Source organism: Electrona antarctica, assembly GCF_951216825.1.
Source record: "Electrona antarctica genome assembly, chromosome: 5".
Classification (NCBI taxonomy): Eukaryota; Metazoa; Chordata; class Actinopteri; order Myctophiformes; family Myctophidae; genus Electrona; species Electrona antarctica.
The window spans coordinates 49,049,729-49,064,822 of NC_136810.1; the positions used below are offsets into that span (position 1 = coordinate 49,049,729).

General features: G+C 42.6%; 1 protein-coding gene across 1 annotated transcript in view; it reads right to left on the reverse strand.

Moving 5' to 3' along the window:
• Positions 1-758: 758 nt before the first annotated feature.
• LOC306923363 (uncharacterized protein) overlaps positions 759-15,094 on the reverse strand; it is an 81,540-nt gene continuing 67,204 nt past the window's right edge. The window contains exon 15 of the mRNA XM_079501423.1: positions 759-1,634. Within this exon, the coding sequence (XP_079357549.1) occupies positions 1,568-1,634 (67 nt within the window). The 3' untranslated portion in view covers positions 759-1,567. The remainder of the gene's footprint in view (positions 1,635-15,094) is intronic.

Below are 15,094 nucleotides of genomic sequence, written 5' to 3' on the forward strand. Positions count from 1 at the left end.
GACTACTATTTATTACACAATGGTGCTGGCCTGCTGGAAAAAATTGGGTTAAGCTGAAAGGAAGCACTGTCACTAAATATTTCTGCAATTCATGTCAAAGTATCACAACATCAGCATAAAAACATGCCTGAGCTGACATAAGCATAACATTGAAAATTCAACGCTGCAAGATAAATATTATTTTAAACAGTTATGAGATCGTGAGAACTGAACAAAATAAGTGGGCCAGGAAATGTTATTCAACAGAATTATGATAACAAGCTGTACTATTAAGTAACTTTCTTTAGTGAATAAAATGCTATTTTATCCAATCTGTATGGAGTATACAGTTTTTGGGGTGAACCTGAAGGTCAGAATTCAGGTTCTTGACCCAGCAGGCAGGCTATTAGTTGAGTGGTAAAAATGTCAGCACTTGCACAGGATACCCGGGTTAAAAAAAATCTGGGGTAGCCTACAACAGGAAAGTCACATAGTGCAGCTTTGACACAGTATTTGCAATTCTTTACTTTGCAAGTGTTGATGCAATAAAGCTACAGCTCAGGAGAACATGTTCTCCAAGACGATAATTACAAGATGAAAATTGTGGGTTTGGGAGGAGACATGATGACAGATGCACTAATAGGTACACACACACATTCACATATAGTCCCAATTTAAGCACAGCAGTGTTCCCAGTATGTGCGCGCACACACACACAAAGTGTCCCCAGTGTGTTGAGCAGACGTGACTCATAAATAAATAAATAAGTCACCATTAGAGAGCATTGTCAATATTTTATTAGTTCAAACTATATAAAAACACACAATAAAAAGACAGATATCGTACAGTAGTTGTCCTCAAGGACTGCTGAGAAAACAAACTGTAATATTGGAGCAACGTCAGCAAAAAACAGAGGAAAGTAGTGTTAAAATTGACACACACACACACACACACACACACACACACACACACACACACACACACACACACACACACACACACACACACACACACACACACACACACACACACACACACACACACACACACACACACACACACACACACACACACACACACACACACACACACACACACACACACACACACACACACACACACACACACACCTCCCCCACTAGGCACACAAACACATGCTCACATGAAATATTAATGACACAGTATTCATATAAAAAAAAAACTATGCTTTGTCATACAATGAAAATTGTTACAGCTTTGCATTGAGCCACACCCTCTGCGGTGAAGCATACCAAATCCTCGTCAAGCCGTTTACTGCCTGGTGTCATCATAAAGTATGCGTTGGGAGTTGGGACCCTGAATGGATCATGGCGCAATTGCCCACAGGAAACTCCTCTGTGCTCATTTAACTAGCAAAGTGTACAAATAGAACTCTTGAGTTCACAAATGGGAAAAATCAACACTAAAAATGTAACGGTGTATGTATGGTATGGTCCCCACTTTAGCTGTCAGAGTAAAGAACATGTTGGCACGACATCAAATGTTTCAGTCCGGTCCCAGAATGACATGTGATTTACAGTATCGGTATGAAAACGTGGGTTCTTCAACCTCAGATGAGCTTAGACTCTCTGGGATTCCTGAAGATCACACCACTCTGATGTCTGGATGACAACTCCCTAAAAAGAAGGGAGTGGAGGGGGGGAGAGAGAGAGCGATCTGACATTAACAGAAGAACAAACCTAACATTTGTCAGCAGTAAAGAATAGAACATTTCAGCAGTAATAGAGCACCGAAGTCTATCGTCCATATCGGTAGGGGGCACCAAGTCCACGGGTTCATGTAATTTTTATTTGCATTATAATCCCCATAGGGGGGATTTTAGATCGCCTCATATAACAACTGAGATTGAAAAATAAGCAAATCATCCCGGCTGTTTCACTCATATGGATATGAAGAATCAACTGATATGAGACGATTTTAATGTTATTCTCCATAGAGAAAAACTTCCATGAACCAGGGGATGAGCGAGTGACGTCAGGACTTCGGCGCTCTATGGTGATTGGTGACAGTAACAACACGTATTTCTTTTGATGGCATGGGTCTGCACGAGGTCACTGCTCAATGAGAGGGTCTGTCTGTGTGTGTCCCTAATCTCTCAGGACAGATTCAGCAAATGGCAGAATCTGTGACATCACTGCCTTAAAAATGTAATGTCAGTAGGAATAAACACAATGCACCCGGGAGGAAGTGGATTTCAGTGCCACCTGGTGGACACCAGTTTTGGCCCACGTTGCCACCAAAGCCAATTATAATAAAAAGAAAGAAAATTAAATTATATTGTGCACGTCATGTGCATGTCGTCACCTGCACACCGGATTAGAGCAATTTTCAAAATATGGAAGGATGGAAAAAAGTAAGAAAGGGGAGGAGTCAAACATGTGTTCGTTCCTTTTATACACAAAAAAGGAGGTTGTGCACCCAGAGGCAAAAACTAAGAAAACATATTTTTTCTTTTTTTTTTAACCAAATGGGTTCCCAGGCTGGTGTGTCCGGAGCTAATCTAGTTGAAATTCATTTGACAGGAAATGGGGAGAGAGATGGGGGGGGAAGACACGCGGCACGCCGTCAGCCTAGGTGCAAAGACGGTTGAGCTAACTGTATTCTGATCAGACTAAAACCTTGCCCAAACTTTGAGTTATACAGTACATCATAGACATAGACGACCGATGTCGTAGATCACTGATGTCACAGGCTGGCCTCATGAAGTATGTGACTCCGAGGTCTGCATTGGAGCCACGCTTCTATGTGATTACAGTTTTGAGGGTTGCTATCCCCTCCAACGTCTGGCTTTCACAAATGACATCATGTGGCAGCGAAGTCTATGTACTTTTAAACAAAAATAAAAAATAAAACGGCACCAGAGAAAAATGAAATAATAAATAAATAAACAGGACCCCATTCGTCATGTCATGTGGCAGCCTAGTGGGCGCCCCTCACTTCACACAGATACCGGTACCAACTGCACCGGGCGTACAGCCAGTGGAACTGCTCAGCCTGGTATATCTAAAGTAACCTAAGTAAATTATGCTTAAAACGGTTAAACCTAACCTTATTCATAACCTTAACCTCAGTAAAACGGTGTCAAAATAAACCTAACCCTATTCCTAAACTTAACCCCAGTAAAATTATGCCTAACCCTACATTTATTTCTAACCTTATTCTCGGTAAAACAAAATAAAGAATACAAGAAGCGCCGCACCGAGCGGTCGGCGTGAGGTCGGTGGAAAAAAAAGAGACAGTTTAGACACTATAGTCAACATTCCTAACAGCAGTTTGTTGAATATGTCCACTTTAAACGTTGTTATTATTTACTACTTATTTGCTGCTTACTTGTAGAAACCAATACAAAAAGATGAGATGTGTGCTTGTTAAGATGCCAGTTGTTTCTAAAGGCCTTACAAACCTCCCCGTGGAGAGCGAGAATGGGGGAGAGGCAGCACCCAAAACTCAAGAGAAAAGACCTCAGTGAAGACTGCATTCTTTTGCTCCATGTTGCCTCTCATTCAATCTCCTCCTCCATGGGCTCTTTAGTCATTTGTGACTCAAAAAACACTTCATAGCTGAATAGTGTTGATGCCTGGATACTGGCCCTCCGAGCCGTCTCCAAAACAATTCACATTCTGACAGACGGGGAAGACAAACACCACATCTTCCAGACCAAACGCAAATATCGCACTTTACGTCTAAAACCTGCATTGATAAGGAATGTGTGCAAATCCTTGTGTGCACATATACGCGTATGTGCACGGCGCCCCCTCGTCCTGGCCTGCTCGCTCGCCTTGGAAATCTGCTCAGATTCTATACTATAGTGGAGAAATGACACTTATATGACAGCTCTACTGACCACATCTTCAGGATTACCTCTTTAGTGCCAAATCCGTTTCACTATGCTCTGTCAAGCACCCACAGTGCAGACGGCATTGTATCCTTTTAGTTCCCTGGATTAAAATGTCTGGACTTGTACTAAATGTGTGTAAAGAGTGCATAAGTGCAAGGGCAAATGTATGCAACAGAGTGTATACGTGTGTTGTATGTGTGCGAGTGAGCTGTTATAGTTAAGTCCCTTTCCACATCCATGGCATGCACGCGCGCACATGCGTGCGTGTGTGTGGCGGGCTGTGTGTGAGTAGCGATTACCCTGAGCAGGTTAGCTATGGTGGATTTAGCCGTGTGTGGTTGGAGACGGACCCAACATGATGCTAAACAGCCATTCAATCTGTCTGGCTCTCAGTCTGCTCTTTGCACAATACAAGTCTATAGAGGTAATTCAATGGAAGAATTAACAATATGGTAATGGTGGTCTGGTCCTCATACAATACAAGCCTATATGGCCGAGTCACTGAGTCCAACGATTTCACCTTATCTGGGCCATATATAAAGCTAGCATATGGAGGAAAATGAATGAGCAGGGCCCCACTAATTTCAACAAATCTCAAACTTCATACCCTGAGGAAGGCTTTTTTTTTTGTCAAAACGTTGGTAATCTTAAAATAAAGTATTTGCATTGTGACTACGAGTGTTGCAACCTCTTTTCCTTTTCCGTTCAAGTCTATCTCCCGTGGTCATCACCTCCCCATGACGGCAAGGAATTTAGAAACACATTTTTATTTCAAAATGTTAAATATCTTTATATTTCATTTCAGAAATAGCTGATCTACTAAGTCCACAAAGCTTTTACTCTCTCATACACAGTATGACAATCTGTCAAAACGTTTACCTGTAGTAATCTGGCCTGTGAAAATTCCCCAGATAAAAAAAAATGGAGTTCCCTGCATCCTGTGCAGAGAAAGCAGGAATACAGACAAAATACTGCTTTGACTGTAGATTCTGGGCCACTATGACACAACATGATAACAATCGTACACTAGAGATATGGTTCAGCTTTACAATACACCTACTGAGCTCAGATTCACATTTCATATCTAGTCCACATCTAGTGAAAACATCCTCCATATCTGATACCTTACACTGAGGACAATGCTGCATATTGTTCATAGATATACAATATACCAGTTATCTAGATTTTCTTTCTCTCAAAATTGTTATCCCACGATTTTTGTAACCCATTTTCTTTGCCTAAACTGCAATCCTGTGCATTACTCTTCCTCTGCCGACCTGGGGAGAGCCCCGAACTGCACTCATGCTTCCTTCAATGCATGAGTGAGGTGAGCATGTTGCTTCTTATCACTTGACGGGAGGAGTTTCCCCGGTAGGACGTAGCGCGTGGAAGGAACTCGTTATTCCGACCAGTTCCTTTCCCGTCCATCATCCCGCCCTCCAGCGCCTACAGCGCCCCTGGTGGGAATCGAGCCCGGGACCTTCTAGCGCTACCGACTGCACCACCATGCCCTGGTTATCTAGATATTTATCCCAATATGATCCAGAGCACAGCCCGGGGTCCTCTGCCAAGGTCCCTCTTGGCTGTTAGTGCCAACAGAATGGGATCAGGCTTTTGCTAGAGCTCCTATGCTCTGCAAGACCGTGTGTGTCGAATTTGAAGTCGGTGGGGCAAACGGTTCTCGAGTTACGTGCATTACAACCGTAACACACGCACGCAGAGACATGGCGCATTTATAGTAGGATAAAGAAAACCATTAGTACCTCTATAGTCCATACTCATGTATGGATATTAGGTATGGAGGTGGTTCTGTGTCCTACTGGCAGTGTTCACAAGATTTGCGAGATTAGCTCTGGACACGCACGGCTAGACTCCTGCAGAGCTGAGATACACTGTAATATGAACCCATCCCATAACTCATTTTGGGCCTGGCTGTAAAACTCTCTCATTTGTATATTCCACTGTAGTGCAGCTTACTGTAGTTCAGGCAGCAGATATAGTTTCCATTCAGATTTCAGAGTCACAAAGGAATTGCTGAAACATTTACACATTGGTGTTATGCATGTTGGAAACATGCTGCATAAACTACTGTAACACTCTGAGAATAATTAGTATTAGTACAGTAATATTGTCACTGTCAGACGGAAGCCTTGTATGTCCAATACAGTTACTTTTCAGGGTATGGGGGAAAAAAGAGCACCTTTTGAACCAAATCAAAACAAAATTATAATTATTAAGTGACAAGCTCTTGACTTTTCATTGGTTAAATATTCATTAAAGCACACAGACTTCATTAAAGCGCACTTCACTTCCACTTTCAAAATAGCAAAACTAAGCAATCTGCAAGCTCACAATGCACCCTGGCCTGACATGTGAGCTTGTAAGTACATCGGCAATTCTTGCACGACACTATTGTATGACGAGGCGGGGCATCAGTTTACAGGGGGAAACAAGTTGAAATATGGAGAGGTACAAGGTTTCTGCCCAACAGCGACAAATTTGCTCGCAAGGGTAACATCAGTCAGGTGAGCTGATCTCAGGTTGCTACTGTTTCCCAAGGCTATGTGAGAACCAACGCCCACCCACCGACCCACGCATACACACAAGGTTACAAAGAATGTACACAAGCACAACCCAAGCTCCAATTTGCACAATGCACGCTAAACCCACACACAAAAACACACCGCTAGACAAAAGGAGAGATTATTACCTCTCTGCCTCAGCAGACATATAGCATGCATAATTTAAATTCAATTACACACAGTAAGGACAAGAATGAAACTGGAGAGAGAGAGAGACGAGTTGAGAGGAGCAGCCGGGGGTGGACGACACCAGTAAAACCATGTCCTTGCCAGGGAACTCAGCAAGTCCCACAAACTGGATTCAATTTCCAAGAACCATATTAAAAGCCAAGATGCACATAAATGACTCCATTAGCGTAGATCATAGTGCTAAGATGTTTAGAGAAAACTGTAACGATCTGTCTCAGGCCAATTGACACAGCTAGGAGTAGACACAATACATATGTAATTGCTTTATTTATAGAGATAGTTTACAGTATATTGGAGCCATTTTTGTCTCTGCCAGGCCGAAGGCGTGGCTGAGAGCATGTTTTCACCCCTGTATGTCCGTCTGTGTGCGAGTGTCTGTCCATGTCCGTCCGCCAATGTGTACAACACATCTCCGGCACCGATTTACGTGAAACTGTGCACACACACACTCGCAGAACCTTTGCCCCAAATCTTTCACATCGGCTGATCTTTGCATACCAAAATGTACACATAATCTCTATTGTCATGTGATCAAGAAGGATCTGTTCGATTATTCATATTTCATCCTGATTGGCTAAGATTGGCGTCCAAAGTTTGCAGGAGTGGTCCGTTTTGCAAACAAAATGCCTGAAATCATGAACACAGTGTTAGATTATAATTCTGATTGACTACGCCTGCCTTCAAAAGTTTGTGGGGATGGCCACTTTGCACAAAATGCCACACATGAATACAGCGCCTAATTGCTGGGAAACTTTGCACGCACAGTCCCACTAAGCCAAGGAAGAACCTCCATTCCACATTTTTTAAATCTCCACAACAACCAACTTCACGCTTTCGCCTATAACACTTGTACCGTAGGTCTCACAATAAACATCTTTTCACCCCTGTGATTCCTTGGATCAATCACTTCTTCGCAACTACTTCTACAGATTTTGTCCAAAACTCACACAAATCGGCACACATTATCTCTGGGGTCATGTGATTAAGATGTATAGTTCGATTTTTCAGATCCCATTCCAAGTGGCTATGTATGACCAAAGTTTTTCGGCCTGGCAAGGCAACCCTGCCTGGTGGAGATCTGTGCTCCAAGGAGCACACTATTCAAATTCTCTCAGTTTAATATGAAATGCATTAATTGTTCAAAAGTAAATGCTTTAATGAAAATGGTAGACAGTGTTTGGCAGCTAAGCAAGAATTTTAAAGCGGGTTCAGATTTGCAAAATATGCAATCTTATTCACATGACAATAGAGCGACAGATTCAGCCTTTTACAACATCAGTCTACAGGTGGATGTGTGATTTACTGCCTTGTGACTTGAACAGCCGTCCTCCCTCATCAACCCTCAGCAGAGCAGGTGAGGGGCCAGGTGTTCTGCACTGAAGCCAGAACAGAGATATTAGACAGGATCTTAAGATAAGATCTTTGTTGAGTGCTGGGGAAGTTAGTTAGCCCCGTACAGTACGCTTCACTTGCTACAAAGGTAAACTAGTGTAAAAATCCCCTTTTCAACCATGTGCTCCAAAACCTCTGCATGCTTTTCCCCTATTCCACTGCAAAGACTGTTTACTTCTGCAATGCTCTCAGGACACAAAAGCCCTTTTATCATGTTGTTAATTGCAAGGTGTGGAAATCAGAAGTCAATGTAAGTTATCCTTTAGCGCTGTTACATCTGACAACCATAGGGAAAAAGGCTTTCATCAAAGTCTAAGAAAGAAAATGAAGATAAATAAGGTGACGTCACATGGGTATCCGTTTGCATTCATACTAACATAGGAGGCATAGGAGAGACCTGTGATTTTGTTCCTGGATAATCAATGGGGAGAATTCAACCACCCTGTTATTGGTCGACGAGGCTTCATGCCACTTACTCTGAACATAAAAAGGGACTCTCACCAGTTCTGTAAAGTTCACAGTCAATCAGAATTTGAGAGCATAAACAACTGTCTCATTCCAAATTAAAGTTGTGGTCATATGACAATTGTATGTTGTTTGCGAGGGGAATGCATTAAGTTTCACAAACAATGTCCACATTTATGGTCTAGATTTAGTATTTTAACGCTGTAATCAACTCTCTCATAGCAGCACATCAACTGTTAAATGTGCAATTCCATCAGTGTCAAGCACTTGGCAGGGCTAGAAGAGGAAGCTATAATTCGGTTTCAGCTTCACCCAGCCTATGGCTGCTCAGAGACACTCGTGGGGTAACACTTCCGACTCATATTCACGACAGGCCGGTGACCTTCTGATTACAAGACACTTTCGACCCAATTAGCTCCACTAAATTGTGTGGGCTAGTAGCTACGGTATGCTAGCTCACAAGACCAATACTTTACTGCAACTTGCAGCATTTCTTTTTGACAGCTTACCTTGACCATTATTTATTTTGCTACTCAGTCTGAGTTCCAGTTGTACTTTTGACCTGGCTATAAACAAAGGTACAATGCATAGTTAACCTTGAAAGCTTTGCGCCTGACAGATATTAACTTTGACCTTGACCATGATGCAAACAGTCAAGGCATCAAATACTTTGATCACGTTCTTAGACAAACAACACTTACTTAGGCCATTTCCTATTCAAACTCTCACCATGTTTATCTTTGAATCAGAACCATTTAACCCATTCAGGCCTGACGTTGAAATTAAAAAAAAAGTGTTCTAAATCATGACAATTTTCTGAAAGATTTGAGGCACATTTTAACGATTTAAAAAAAATAGCAGATCTACAAGCTCATAGCGCGGCACTGAGTGCCGCGCTATGAGCTTGTAGATCTGCTATTTTTCAATAGCTAAATTATAACATAATGTATGTAACACCAAAAGGGGTTCCCGCTCAAAATGGGTTTTAAAGACACAAGTTATGATGGGCCTCTTGAGAATAATTCACCTAAAAAAGAGCCATTCACATCATACATTTTCCAATCAGTCATAGCTAATCTCTGGGGCCAAGCTTCTTAGGAAAACAAAGCGTGTCATGGAACTGTTACGGTCGTTTTGTATTTATAGTTTCCTGTGCCGCGTCTCTCTCCAGCGTGGGTGATTCCCACTCCGTTTGGTCCTTGGGAAAACAACGAGGTGTGGTCCATTCATGGTTCACCACTTTTAAATGTGTAACCCCGCGTTCACCTTCTTGCATAAACAGTAAGGTGTGGACCATTTTACATAGCAAAAAGGGTACATTTGTACACCAATGCACTGAATTAAATTAACGCTGCTGATATTACTATGCAGTCTAGAGGCTTGAGGCTGTCCCTCGTCACATGCAGGGGGGGAAAGTACATTTACTTAAGTACAATTTTGAGGTATTTGTACTTTGTACAACTAGCTTTAGTTACTTTGTAGATTTTGATTATTATTACAAAACATACATTAACCACTTCAGCCCTATGCATTTCGGCCAAGCGAGCTTGTAGATCGGCTGTATTCAAAATATTTTTTTTATACATTTTGAACTTGGAAATGGGGCATTCTGCACAATGAGTACTTTTACTTTTGGCACTTCAAGTACATTTTGATACCAATTAAATGTTTAATTCCAGACTTTTACTTGTAACAGAGTATTTCTATATTGCAGTATTGATACTTTTACTTAAGTAAAACATGCGAGTACTTTTTCCACCACTGTGTGTACTGTGCTGTACTGTAGGTATGATGTATGGCCAGGCTTTGTTCACACAACAAGTAAACTGTGAATGATAAGTCAACATGGTATCAAGAGGCTTAAGAGAACACATTTTTAAATGACGACGTGGCGGTATTGTGCTCTTACAGGACTGCTGGTTGACAGTAGTCTTAGTTTTGAATTTGTCATAAAATATAGACGTGCTACAGCTCAAACAAATACGTTTTTTAAGACCCATGTGCGGCTGCATGAGGCGAAGCGTAGGGTGAATTAAGTTCAGGCAGAGTATGAATGGTTAATACGCAGCTACTATTTCACCCTCACATCTCGTGGCATAGGGGTGACACTTCCCTCCAGAGACGAGGCAAGGTGTGTGCATGTGCTGTATGCGTAGTACGCGCCTCAGAAACCATTCACTTTCGCCAGTTCGCCTTTCTGAGAGGCCTGAGGCTGAGAGCCCTTTGATCAGCAGAGCGCCGGGGTGTGGGATATCTGTATCAGTCCACGCATGGCTTGTTTTCTCCACTCACGTGTGACCCGAACAATGCTATTCTTCACATGGGCAGAGTGTGCTACTATTGCCATTGACTTTCTCACACACACACCCCAACAGCCGGACATTGTTGGGAAATTTGCTGTGATGTCATTAATGATTGAGGTTAGCGTGGTGTATTATATCAGGGGAACAACGCTAGCTACATCAATAGCTCGCAAAAGCATACTTAGCGCGCGCACGCACGCACGCACGCACGCACGCACGCACGCACGCACGCACGCACGCACGCACGCACACACACACACACACACACACACACACACACACACACACACACACACACACACACACACACACACACACACACACACACACACACACACACACACACACACACACACACACACACACACACACACACACACACACACACACACACACACACACACACACACACACACACACACACACACACACACACACACACACACACACACACACACACACACACACACACACACACACACACACACACACACACACACACACACACACACACACACACACACACACACACACACACACACACACACACACACACACACACACACACACACACACACACACACACACAAAACAATAGAAGTGTGGCCAAAATTCTTCTGCTCGAGTGCTCTTGCCCTCGGGCTGTCACTGCCAGTGAGTGAACTCTGAAATAGTTGAAAGCTTTTTGATCCTTGGAATCCGTCCTGAACCCTTGGGTAAGGTATGATGTTCTCCGTCCTTTGATATTTAGTCTCCTGATGAGTTCTGTTGGCCTGTTGTGCCAGTGTGATGGTTTGAGTCTGGGTCATCTGTGTGACAGTGGCGTTTATTGCAATGTAATGTCTATTGTTAATATTTTTGGTCTATATTTGACTAGGGGTGGGAGATATGGTGATAAATATTGTACCGTGATAAAATGTCTCCATGATATGCCTTTTCAGAGATATCGTATATATACATATCGTGATACAGTAAATCAGCATTCTATATTTGCAGTTCTATACCTTCATTTATACTATCGTAGAATGACGGTTTCGTTAATTAATTATGAATTAATTAAAATAAAAAATGTATTTAAAAAGTATTTTGGTCTAAATGTTCTGTTACTCCTTTTTCTTGTAGTTGTTGTAGGTGGTTGTACTGTTAAGTAACTTGAACAACCCTAAAAGCCGCATGAAAAACTATCATGATAATATCATGTATCGTGATACTGCTTTAAAAAATAGTGATATTACATTTTTCCATATCGCCCACCGCTATATTTGACCCCCCTCCATATACACCACATCTCTTTGCAGAAACATGTGAGCTTGTAGAAAAAAAATAAAAAAATAAAAAAAGATTCCGTTGGCGTTTCTGATCAATTGAAAATGGAGAACCCCAATATAAACTAGCCATTGTGCTTAATTTCTGGGTATTTCAATTTAAGTTTCAACAAACACCAATTCAAACTCAAACAGCGTCACTGTTGGGAACCAACACACGGGCATCGATCGAGAGGACGTCCCACACCTATACCTACGTGGACGTACTAAAGAAAGATGCTGGTGCAGAAAGCACAAATGAGCTGGCCAGATGCATGGAGAACCGAGATGACTGGAGACGCCGCTGGAGGGCTCGTCTGAGGACGACGTGGAGAGACTGTTCCTCTGTTGCTCTAAATAGGATGAGCTACAGCTATGATCACTGACCTGTGTCCTTACAACCCTGTTACACAACATCACTACACCTGCATCTTCATTCCTTTAACAACTACACATTATGTGCTTGCGTGCGTGTGCGTGTGTGCATGTGTGTGTGTGTGATTGACCCCACAATTTTCCTACATGTGCATATGGATTTATACATTTTTTTGCCTTTTGTGTTCTATTACACCTGGCACGCACAACTCAAACACACACGTGCACACACACACAATCAGGTTACACCATGCTCAAAATGTCATCACATACCTACTGTTGCTAAACCTAATCTGGTCCCAGTGGATGGACGTGCGCGCACACACGCACACACACGTGAGATGATAGGTGAGTACAAGACAGGAGAGTGGCTCCCACACCGCTGAACATACAGCATACAACACTAGAGTATCAGGTGACAAGCTTCAGCCCTGTCCCCCAACCCATTACCATTATCAAACATGGGCGCGGGCACACACACACACACACACACACACACACGCACACACACGCACACACACGCACAAACACACAGCAGAGCACAGACTGAAAGAACTGTCCTATAGCCAAGTCAGATCTTCCTTACACACACACGCGCACGCACGTGATCAGTATGTCACCAGTCCCTGTAGCTAACAGGAAGAACTACATGTCAGATCATCCTACAACACACTTTGTATTGTAAAAAGCAAAGAGGTTTTGAGCTTGTCATGCATAACCACAAACACTCTACAAACGATACACCGCTGGCAGAGGTGCACACAGTCACAGACACAGGAATGCACGCACACACACACACGCACACCAAAAGACAAAAGGCAAAACATCTATATAAATAACTGACGTAGTCGCAGTGAAAAACTAAACAACCTCTTTTGCCACGTAAAACAGGCCAAAAAGAAGGTGGTTTTGGAACCAATGCCAAGCGTTCTTTGAAGCGGTATTGAAACCTGTCCAACGATACACAAGCCCTAGATTCTTTCGCCAGGTGCTTTTCAGCCACAGAATTCTCAAAGCCAACAACTCAAACTATGAAGTCTCTCGGGTATCCCTGACGTGTCATTGTGCAACACAAAGGCTTATAACAACAACAACACACCTTGCAGTACACAGCAAAACCCCTTATGGGTCACTTTCTTGCACTTTCAGAGTTAACTTAGCACTCAGGATTTTACTGTGTAACTGCTTGTGAAAGGAGGGACACCCGCACACTGCCACTTGCTGGGTTCAGAGATATTTATTAAAGCAAAGCAACGTTTCGGTCTTGCGACCTTCCTCAGGCTTAATTCAAGAATGGGCTGACATTGTCACTAAATACATTTCAGACAGTCTAGACAACCAATCAAAATGCATGTAATTATCTCAACAGTTAACAGCTGTGAAAAACCTTGTCATGTGACTTAAGGTGCAGTGTTTCTATGAACATTCCTCATATATCATTGTAAATAGCAGAAAACAATAATACAGGGAAAAAGAATTATACATAAATGTCATGCCAAATAACAAGGAAGACATAGTTAGATAAGCATGCTGCAATGACTCACACTAGGTTTAAAATCAAGGAAACACCTGCACCCCATTGTGACCTGAACTTTACAGGTATCAGTGACAGACTGACACTGTGTGTGTGTGTGTGTGTGTGTGTGTGTGTGTGTGTGTGTGTGTGTGTGTGTGTGTGTGTGTGTGTGTGTGGCATTGGGCAAGTGTTATTATGTAAGACAGAGCAACTCAGGTGTATAAGTGGAAGTGTTTTTTTGGAAAGTACAAGACGAAGTACATGGTGTGTGAAGTGTCTCCGTGAAGACAGGTTGAGCTGGTTAGCAGCACGCAACCCTTCCATGTAGACAGCGTGTCTCTGGCACCCTGTGTAATTATTACTGCCATCGTCATCATATGGAAAACATGTTTACCCGAGTCTATCAGAAACAGACGACGGGTTACGCATGGAAGGCAAGGCCATTAAAAGCTTTTCACAGAGATATGGCAGAAACAACATTGCTGCAATGCATGTCATAATAGAGCTACGTGCTCTGATGTGAGGAGATCAAAAACAATAGTGTGGCAAAACAAATCCCGTAGACCTGATGTTGTGGATGACTGTATGACACCCGTGACGTCACGTTTCACGTCATTTTGTGGAGAGAAACACAGAAGGTATTCGGGTATTCTTTTGTCACACAATGTTAAAGCATAAAATGGAACCCAAACCAAAAAAACAAAACCAAATGGACCCGCATTGTACGTCCTCAAGAGTTAAACTATTGTTAAACACCTGCATCGCATTCTTAGTTAGGGGTCTGAGAAGCTAAATCTCATCAAAAACGCTGAAATGCCAAAAAAAAGAAGGGACTTCGACATGAAAACGGGTTGAAAACCACTGGATTAAAGCCAAAGGCGAGCTGAGGATTTTACTGTGTCGAATCTTTTGAATGAGTGCAAAAGGAAAGGTTGTAGGAAAAGCACAGCCAGGCCACTGACACTGTCATAAATCCATCTACAATACAGTATAGAGTCTGTTAGTCTCTGACTAAAAGACGTTTCCTTCCCCTCATAGATGGAGGTCACATAGGAAGAAAGCTGCAGGGTTGGCAGGGCTTAGTGTTCAGACAGGGACAACACCACCACCTA